Here is a 10,332-nt window from a genome sequence, read left to right as displayed (position 1 = left end):
GTCCAACCCAAATCTAATGTAACCCCAAGATCAAGAAATGTCTAAAGGCAGTGATTAGTTGGATCAGGTGGGTGGATTAGGGGTGGATCTAAGGTCTGTGGAAAGGTTGCTCTCAGGAGCCGCATCCCAACTCATCCCGAATGCATTGTATGGAGATCCAGCTCAGCAGATAACACAGCTCCACTGCTCCATGGCCCAACCCTGTTAGGCTTTATAGTCCTCCAACTTGGCAGCAGCACAGCGAGCCTAGGTTTACTGCTTACTGCTGCTCCAGAGCATCCTGCTCTATTGCCAACGTCTTCTATTTTCTGTGGAGATTATACAAGCTGTGTGTACACACACTGAAGGCCTGTGACAGGGTGTTTAGGGTCTACTCATCTACAAAGATGCCACCAAAAGCGCTCTGAGGCGTGGTCTCCAAAAAGAGCTCTGAAAATCTTCTGTGGTGTCTGGCAGATCCTTTAAGTGCTGTAAGTTGTGAGGTTGATCCTCCATGGATCACATCAGTGAGCTTTAGGTGCCCATGATCCTGTTGCCAGTTCATCGGTTGGCCTTCCTTGGAGCACTTCTGGTAGGCACTAACCCCTGCTTACTGGGAACACCCCACAAGACCTGCCTAGATGTTTTGCCCATTTCTCCTACTTCCAGCACACCACCTTCAGGAACTGACTGTTCACTCGCTGCCTAATATGTAGATCCCACCCCTTAACAGATCCTGGATGTACATGAAGATAATCAGTGTTATCACTTTTCAGTTTTGTCACGTGTCAATGGTTTTAATGTTCTGCTGATTGGTGTATATAGCAGTGAAAAGGGTTCCTTGACATGTAGCAGTAATGGAACGCCTTTTAGTACCATAGGTTCTACGTAGAAACATCTCCGAGACGTTTCTCTTTTCAGTAAGAAAGAACTGGCTTTGGTGTGCTGGTGTCCCTTTTTAAAAACATGCACAACAGGAAAACAAAGGACGGCCTTCATATAAAAAGCACACAGGTTTTTATTGCATATCAATTTCATGTATAAATTCTTCATAGCATTGGAAAGATTACATTTGGTATACATATCTATTCTACAGAATTAACATCAGAATCATGTCTTTTCCATGAAATTTCTCTAAAGTACATCTTCAATAATCACAAGCATGAAAAAAAAAAGAACTGCAATTTCAGAATTTTCATTATTATTCTACAATCCTTTCATTTTTTCCGTCATTATTTCTCTCCCACAAGCATATTGTTTAATTAACCGTCTGCCCGTTGCATTGAAGGCAGTTAAACAAGGACTTAAAGTCAAACCTACTAAACCTAACCACATGTACAATAAGTGCATCTACAAATTTCTTTTTTATAACCTTTTTTTTTTTTTCCTTTTTTTAATTTAAGATACACATTTCACAAATGGACACCATTATGACCGCTAAAACACAAGTCATGCACAATAGGTCGTCTTGTTTTCTTGTTTGTTTGTTTTTTTTGTGTTTTTGTTTTTTATTAAACAGAACAGAAGCGATATACAACTCGGATTCAAATGAAACAAGCACCATCTATTTTCAAACCCATGTTTTGAACTAATTTTTCAGACATTCGCAACATCAATTTTTTTATTATTATTGTGAAATACTATACAGTTTTAGAGAAACCACACCTCTGTATGGTTTGACATTTACTTTGTGTATTTTTGTGTAACAGAGGGCAAAGGTTAATAACATCTGCATCACATTCGGTGTGATCGTTCACTTTGCGCATGTGTGTGTGTGTGTGTGTGTGTTTTCTATTTCTCTCCAACATGTGGATTAAGTTCTCCACCACTTTACAGCGCTCGATTATTATTATTACAGTAGTATGTGACATGAACCTCTTCTGCATATGCAGTGTTCTCAATCACCCTCCAGCAGTGCCAGCTGGTGTAGCAGGGAGACTGTGTGTGTGTGAGAACTCCTGTCCACTGAACAGTGAGCTGAGAGTGTGGCGAAATGATACAGAGGCGCCATCTAGTGGCAGAGGCCTGCTTTAGTGCTCCAGGTTCTGAACTGAACTCCTCACATCTAGTGTGCTGCAGTATCTTCAGTCGTTATTCCACTTGTAATGCCAGCATGCTGCTTCCTCTCTCGGGTTAAAGTGCTGGAGGACCATGATCAAAAACTCTGCAGCTCATCGGCAGGACTGTCCTGTACTTAAGTGCTAGTTGCAATTTGAATGCATTACATAGAGGGGAGTGCCCTAAGCAGTAGGTCAGGAGAGGAGCTCAATGAACAAGCGGTGACTATGATGGATACTCCTCCACCTGGCTGACTGAAAAAGAAGATATGAAGGGTGTTTTTTTTGTGTGTGTGTTTTTGTTTGTCTGATAGGAGTTCGATTCGTTAATGACGTGTTAAATCTACTCTACACATTCATCATGAGATCGTGGTTAGTCGTTTTTCTTTATTTGTACGATTCATGTGCTGGATTCACAGTTCAGTGGAGTTGCACTAGGACTCCTGAGTCCCTGCGCTAAGCAAAAAACAACAACAAAAACAAGAAGAGTCAGAAACCTGCATTCAGGGAATGTGCTTCCTGCCCAAACCCTAACTATGCTCACAGCTCACCATTTGATCCCATTTGAGTTCATCCTACCTTCAATTAACAGCAGCTGCGTTTGTTTTGCAAGACATGATCATGATCAACCTAAATATTTTCACCTCCCCCCCCAAAAAAAAACCCCACCAAAAATGACGCTATGCGGTCGGTTCTGCGGCTTACGCTTCTAGTCCATGTTCCCAGTGAACACCCAAGCTCCTCATCGGAAGCTGCTCTGGGTCACAGGTTGGAATTTGTTCAATGTCATATTGAATACAGTGGCACACAGTTTCCTACACGACAGAGAGGGAAATCCAGCTTTCAGAGAGAGAGTGTGTGTGTGTGTGTTGCAGAGTCTTTCTGTGTTTTTTTTTTTTAAGTCTACAACTGACCGTCTAACTGATTATGATAGTAAAAATATATATAATGCCCCACTATTCGAGTTACCTGATGCTTTAATCAAAGAATTTCATTCAAAGAAAAAAAAGAAAGTTCAACCATTTGTTCAACATCAAACACTGCACGTACAGTCTGAAATGGTCGAGACGAAACAAACCTCACGACAGACACAAACAAGACGGGTCGCCAAGACGTTTTCAAGAAGTTTTCATAAATAGAACAGTTGATTTTTGCGATTTTGGCACACCGGTCTCTATACAGTCACCTTCAGAGCATCGAGAGATTATGAAGAATCTCAATCGCATTTTTTTTGTTTTTTGCCCCCCAAAAATTTCATTCCTTCAGAAAAGTAGAGCGGGTGAGTCTTTTTTTCTTTCTTTCTTTTTCTTTCTTTCTTTCACCAACAATGAAAAACTAAAAGAAAATAGAAAATAAATAGAAAACAAAAGCAAAACCTCAAATCAAACAAATGTATAGCGTGAGTAAGGCCATAAGGGAGAGCAAACACTACGTAAAACAATGAGAAACCACTGCGGGAAGAAAAAAAATCTATGATTGTCCAAGAAAAAAAAGAAAGAAAACACAAAACCAGGGTTATTTGGCACACAACACTCTTTGCTACGAACGTTCAAATGATCTTGTATATCATACAACAATATTGTACAAATTTGGTCCTTCACTAAATAATTATATTAACATTTAAGCACAGGCGCGCTTGAAACTGAAACAATACTGTTTGTTTTTTGTTTTGTTTTTTTACCGAAGAACAAATCACATACAAAACAACAGGACAAAAAAAGAGAGGATAACCTTATTGAACGCATGAAGAAGGTAAGAGGATGCTCCAAATGCCTCCAGAGGAGAATAATTTAACTCAGTTCAGACGAAGGCCCGTTGTACAGCTAAAAAAACCACCATAATCGTGATATAATCCTCTAATGCTATACGTGTGGCCGAGCGGTTATGCGTGCTGGGCGGTTTTACCACTCTGAGAATGATGGACGCGAGAAGGATCTCGCTGTTACAGAAGGAACGATACAGAATGAGGTATGTGATTGCTTCTGCTCCTCTCCCACCTCTTGTTTTTATATGTGTGCTCATCGACTGTGTGAATTGCTGCAGCTGCAGTTGGTTTTTGGAGACATCTAGAGGACAGGATGCAGTACTAACCCTGTCTTGTTGTTGAGGCCACACGCCCTCCTGTGGTCTGATCTGCTCAGTGCATGCCCACTAAACCTGAAACAGTAATACGGGACTCTTTGAGAAGATGGGTGTGTTAAAAATACCTTACTTAGCCACTGTACTCAGCCTGTGCTCAGAGGAACCTCCTAGAGTCATGCAGTGCATCCCTTTCACGAGCATGGTTGCCCTGGATGGGAAATGATGTGAACGTGGGGTGATATGTGAAGTCACTGGCAGACAGCCGTCCTTGCTTCTGTGGAGAACACTTGCAGCTAGTTTGAAGCCAGGAGTGGCAGGCAGACAGACAGACAGTCAGACTGGGTGCTGTACTGGGAGTGGTCTGGTCAGTCTCTTTATCTGTGGCGGAAAGGAGATCTCTACAGCTCTACTGGTTCTTGTGTCTCTGTTTCAGCCAACAGTCCAGTTGGCTAAGCTCCCCTCCCTCCCCCCGAAGCCCCCTACTGAAGTGGTGGTTCATCTACTGAAAATGTTGCTGGTCTTCATGTGCTTCTGTTTTCATTTGAAACACATGCCTCTCTTTCACATTGTTCTATACCCATCCCTTCCCCTCTCGCTCTCAAAATCCCCTTTCCGATCTCTCGCTCTGTCTCCATGCTCTCTGGGCTTAGATGTGGTTGAGTGGATGAAAGGAGCTGGTTTCTGAAGGGCCTCCTCCCATGTTCAGCCAGGCATCCAGCGAATTCTGGGAGGACGGATGCAGGGGGTTGTTCTCCGACAGAGAGAGCATCATTGCATAAGCCTGTGGAAGCAGAGAGGGGCAAAGAAATAAAAGAAGATGCATGAGTTTACCCTCAATACTTACTTCCACGCTACGTCACATTTTACATACAGTCGATAAGAACATACCAGAAGCTTCTAATAATAACAGTCATAGATACTGGGTTGGCGATATGGCACAAGTATAATATCACAATACTTCAGAAAAGTATGGCAAGTTGTTTTAGCCTAAACTGCCACTAGCAATACAAGCTGTAACCTCATTTCTGCTGGTAAAAACTCAATGTTTTGCACTAGTAGAAATTCAGATTTCATAAATCTTTAGATCTAAAAAGGCATTCTGACTAGGCATATTGTGAGAATGACATATCCTTAATGTAATTTTGGCTAGTCATATGTTTTGCACACATAGACTCTCACTCTCCTTAAGTCCTATGTTTTACTAGTAAAAAGAGATATGAGTTAGCATTTACACTAGTCTTTACACCTGCAGTTATTACTAGTCAGAATGACAGTGTAGATATCTGTTACAATTACAATTTCTGCTGTAGAAAATTATGATTGAATGTTTTACTAGTAAAAACTGTATTACAGAGACTACTACTGATACTGCTAGCGATACTGCTTGTATCACTGGTGGCAAAAACAGCTCGCCATTGATACGTCACAATTTGGACGTTGGAATGAGCAGAAACAAACAGTATCCTGCAAAGGATTTTGAATATTTAATACAGTGAACTGCACTACATTCTGGACTCATGTAGTGGGTCTGTGTTCTTACTGACAGTACCTGCTCTTCCCAGCATACAGTGACAAATTATGAGAGTAACTGATCACAATAATGATAAATATCGTCATACTACACAGCACTACTGTGTACGCAGGTTCTGAGCGCATAGGTGCTGTTAGTTGGTGTGGGTATGTGTTAGTTAGTTATGTTAATGTTATGTTCTGCTGTGTTGCGGACAAGGAGGTGAAGAAAAGTATCTGAGAGAGAGAGAGAGAAAGCTCTGTACTGGCACACAAGTCAAGGATATATAATAAACTAGGATTGTAGCCTGTCAGTTAGTGCACAGGTATTCAACAACACCTTCAACAGACTGGACAAATGAAGTAGTAATTTTAATCCAGACCAATAATAGAAAATGGTCATGCAAGCCCACAATGAGGGCATCACTCCCTCTTCACACTCCACATAAGGGAATACTAGCTTGTAGCTAGTTAAAATGAAATCCTGTACTCATCCTGTCACAGCGTTGGGTCTGAGGGTCTGTTTTCTGTGATACATCAACTAGATCAGTCTATTGAAGTGTCCCCCGCCTCAACCGTATGGAGCTGCCATATGGACAAACATTTCACGACCTCGCTATCATACCTTGGGTGGGTGCAGTCACATACCTGGGTTTTAGCCTGCCTCAACAGCGTTTCTTTCAGTGCCTCAGACTCTAAGGAGGTGTTAAAAATGTCTTTAACGTCAAAGGGCTCATCGCCAGGCTTATGGAGCTCCAGGCCCTTGGGAAAACCCGGCAGTGGCTCCAGATCTAACAGTCCTGCATCCTCCTCAATACACCTGCACCAGGAAGGAGGGGAGGGGGACCCTCAGTTAGCCCAATCGCTCGACTAGGAGCTGGATGGGGGTGTGGGTATGCTGTGCATGCAGGTGGCGGGAAGGGTGGGATGGTGCGGAACGATGGCGTCATGAACACGCAGTACACGCAGGCACGGACACACAGGCATGCATGTTGATCTAACTCCAACTGCCTGGTCAAATATGTGGAATGAGTTGGATTTGGATGGGTGTCAGTCTGTTGTTAAGCCCTATCTTTAACTTGTGCGACGCAAAGGCTTTACACTGTCAGAACTGGTGGTCTTGCTCTGGCAGACAGCTGAAGGGCCACCTACACTGGGCTGTTCTTGTTGGTACTATGACAAGATCTTGTAGACATCACAGTGGGTCAGAAGGAACAGTAGATAGACTGGATATCAATAAAAAAAGGCCAACGTTTGCGGTTTACAGTACTGGACACTACTATGTTGATGATTAGTCGTGTTAGTTAAGGGAAAAGCTAGATTGTCAGAGATTCAGGGTATCACTGAATAAGAGTGCAGATATCTGGAAAGGTAAAGTGCGTCAGCCGTTGCCTATTATGCTATCTGTTTATTGTCTATTATCAATTATGATCAAATGTGCCAGCTGGTGTCATCTTGGTGGTCTTGGAAAAGCAACAGTCAGTGGGACATGATGCAGTGCTGGCCTCTTACTTATGTGCTGCCATGTTGGGAATTTGGGTTCATGCAACTTCTGTGTTCATCCTTTCATACCACAGAAATCAACAGAGAAATTCCTAAATAGTGGCATTCCAAAATCCTGAGACATGCCATTTGTATAAGCATCCACCATTTTCAATGTTTACCATGTCCCAATCTATTCCCAATGACAATCTTTCTCTTCATACGTGAGGGAGAAGCCACATACATGGGCGTTTCTTTTAAGTAAATGAGGTCAGCTATCAGTTATGGAGTGTCTTGACATGCTTAAGCTTTTCTGAACATAATAAAAATTCCAGATGACATCGTCACTGCATTAACAAATGTACTGTACGTAGCTGAACACACTGTCCTCGTCAGCGCACAATGGTAGAGTGCTTCATGCAAGCATGGGAATGAATAATGATTTGCTTAAGAGAGTCACTTGAGATGCGGCTCACCTGCGTGGGTGTTCGTAGGTCATGGAGAGAGGAGCCGATTCCTCGTCATCTTCATAAGTGCCTTGCACCATGGTGGCGGGAGAAGCCGTCTCGTCCTGCGACTTCTCCGTCAGCGAGCCTTCCTCGTCTTCGTCATCTCCCTCCACCTCCTCTTCCTCCTCCTCTAGTTTGGAGCCTGTGACAGCATGACTCTCTGGGCGCTCTTCCTCCGTCAGCTCTGACCTGTAAACGCCCCAAACACAACATAAGTAACTCGTTTGCTGATTTTCACTATCAGTCAGAAAATAAACGTCTACCAGCACTCAAAAAGCCACAATGACAGTGCACAGCCGGCTTCCACTCAACACATAGGACTGTATGGCATTTTTATATCTATCTATTTATCTATGTTATTTCCCATGAGTGCAGATACACCAGGACTGGAATTGAAGTCTCCATTTTCCATTCTGAGGTCTCTATGGACCCATGCACTGACGTTTGACTACCACAACACATGTTCATACAACTAAATGAGCTCACTCCATCTCTCCTCAGATGGGCTATTTCCCTCTCAAAGGTCCATGATAGCAGATCTACTGTCATGGCCCGACTGCTGAATATCACCGCTGTGTGCCGTGCGCCTTGCGCTGTGTTCCTGCCTCCCAATTATTATCCATCATTTCAGAATGACCTGTGATTCCCCTGCCAGGCACTCGGCCTGAAAACATGCAGGGCCCCCCGAATGACAAACACACAGGTTGTGTAATTAACGACAGACGTTTCGGCGATGATGAATTAGCTAATCCCAGAGAGGCGAGACAGGCTGGTCCAAAAGGGTCAGCTCCAATCATTGCGGCTTGTCTCAGTGCCACGGAAAACGGCTGCTCTGCAAACCACCTATCAGCACCATGCTATTCCATTACCTCTCTCTCTCTCTCTCTCTTTCTCTCCTTCCCTGTTTCGCTTTCTCGCTCACTTGCTCTTTTCAAGGCGCTCCTCAAATGGTTATGATCTCACTGCCTTCCCTGTGCCTGTCCCCTCAAGTCGTTTCGTGTCTCTGTTCTCGAATGGATGTCCATCAGAGCAGACCATAACGACGAGCGCTGGGGGTAGAGGGATCAACTCCGGAGGTGGGTGGTTTGGCTACATGAGGGGCAGACTGACGCATTAAAAAAGGAATCGGGGGGAGGGAGACGAGAAGAACTGCTTGTTTTCCATTTTCCATCGAGCTTAAATATCCCGTAATCAAATTGGGCTCTGGCTTGGGAGAAAGTCCATGCCACGCGGAAGACAGCGGCAGGCCCTGCCACAGACCTGCGCTTTGTCTCTCAGTCTAAACATGTCAGAACACTGTTTGCCTTAGCTGGAGGGGGAACGACTGGGAGGGAGGGAGGGGGGGGGGCTCCATCAATGTAGTGCACAGATAAATGCCTCAATCGCAGGGTCCCTAGGGAGGGGTAAACCTGCAGGCCTGTCTTGGGCCCAGAGCCCCCTATAACCTGTCACAGTCAGGCAGTCAGGGGGCCAGAGCAGACCTACTCTTAAAACACCATCAGTCCAGCAACACGGAGGAGGGGAAGTCATGGAACACAGATAACTCCTCTGCTGCTCAAGACAGACAGAGGGAGCCTGAGAGAGAGAGAGAGAGAGAGAGAGAGTATCTGTCACACTGGAAGGACAGAAACTGACAGAGAGAATGAAGAGAATGAGAGCTCAATATACACCAGGATGAAGGATGCAGTGAGCCCCAGTTGAACAGTCATCCCCCAGCTCCCTGTCTGTCCTGTCTGAACCCGGGGTGATTTGCAGAGAGACAGAAAACAGAGCACTTATTCGAATTACAGATATTAAAATGCCAGGTTTGCTTGTTCAAGATTCTGGGGACAGGACTATTGATCCCATATGGCAAGGCGAGAGCGTTTGTGTGTCTGGATGAGGCCGGGGCATCAAGGCTCTGCTGGCATGTTTGGGAGCGGGCTAAAATTGAGAGGGACCATTACACATCTGAGAAAGAATTCATGCGCCTGCCTGTGCTTTTTTATTCACTGCAGTGTTCCTTTACAGAACGGTGGAAACCAGAGTCAGCGCAGCATGCCGGGCTCTGAGAGCGGTCTGCAACCAGGCCACACACCACATGCACTTTTGCGCTTGGCAGTAGTAATGAGTTTTGTTTGGTGTTTTCCTGGGCTGCAAAAGGTGTTCCCCAGCGTGTATCTGGCTACAGTTAATGCACAACAGCACTCTGTGAAGCTGAAATGCATCACTGTGGTGTTGCACCTCTCTCTCTCTTTCTCTCTCTCTCTCTCTCTGTTATGAAGGCAAAGTTGTACAATTGAACGCCCACATTGTGTGGATCACACCTCACTGTGAGCAGATTCCATAGTCTGTCACTAGAGAGCAGGCTTTAGCTTTCATGCTGGTGGGCTTCAAGAGTCCAAGACTATTTGAGTTGCACTCTTGGTTACTATAGCTACAAAATACAAAATATACTCTTGGTATGCGTGTGTGTGTCTGTATGTGCGTGTGTATGTGTAGGTGTGTGTGTGTCCATGCATTTCTACCTTTTCTCTGAGGAGCTGCAGGCCTGGTTCAGCTCACTGTTGGAGATGAAGTTTCTAATCTCTGAGAAATATGAGTCCTCCTTCTCGTCTAAAAGTGCGTGATTGTCGGGCTCGGAGTTTGGAGAGGAGATGTTTGTTCCCAAATTTGAGAGGATCCCAGAGTGCTGACTCACTGATGGACAGGGAACAAGACAGACACGCAAAACA

General features: G+C 44.4%; 1 protein-coding gene across 8 annotated transcripts in view; it reads right to left on the bottom strand.

Annotated features, from left to right (window-relative positions):
• Positions 1 to 979: 979 nt before the first annotated feature.
• prdm16 (PR domain containing 16) overlaps positions 980 to 10,332 on the bottom strand; it is a 248,700-nt gene continuing 239,347 nt past the window's right edge. For 7 of the 8 annotated variants that reach the window (XM_072682297.1, XM_072682298.1, XM_072682299.1 and 4 more), the window contains 4 exons: positions 10,126 to 10,297; positions 7,586 to 7,807; positions 6,276 to 6,447; positions 980 to 4,899 (listed from right to left, as the gene is read on the bottom strand). In XM_072682297.1, the coding sequence (XP_072538398.1) occupies positions 4,765 to 4,899; positions 6,276 to 6,447; positions 7,586 to 7,807; positions 10,126 to 10,297 (701 nt within the window). In that variant the 3' untranslated portion in view covers positions 980 to 4,764. The remainder of the gene's footprint in view (positions 4,900 to 6,275; positions 6,448 to 7,585; positions 7,808 to 10,125; positions 10,298 to 10,332) is intronic. The other variant, XM_072682303.1, reaches the window with a different exon arrangement.

The sequence above is a fragment of the Salminus brasiliensis genome, chromosome 6 (assembly GCF_030463535.1).
Source record: "Salminus brasiliensis chromosome 6, fSalBra1.hap2, whole genome shotgun sequence".
Classification (NCBI taxonomy): Eukaryota; Metazoa; Chordata; class Actinopteri; order Characiformes; family Bryconidae; genus Salminus; species Salminus brasiliensis.
Note: the sequence above shows the minus strand (reverse complement) of the source record. Positions and strands in the feature narration are given on the sequence as shown.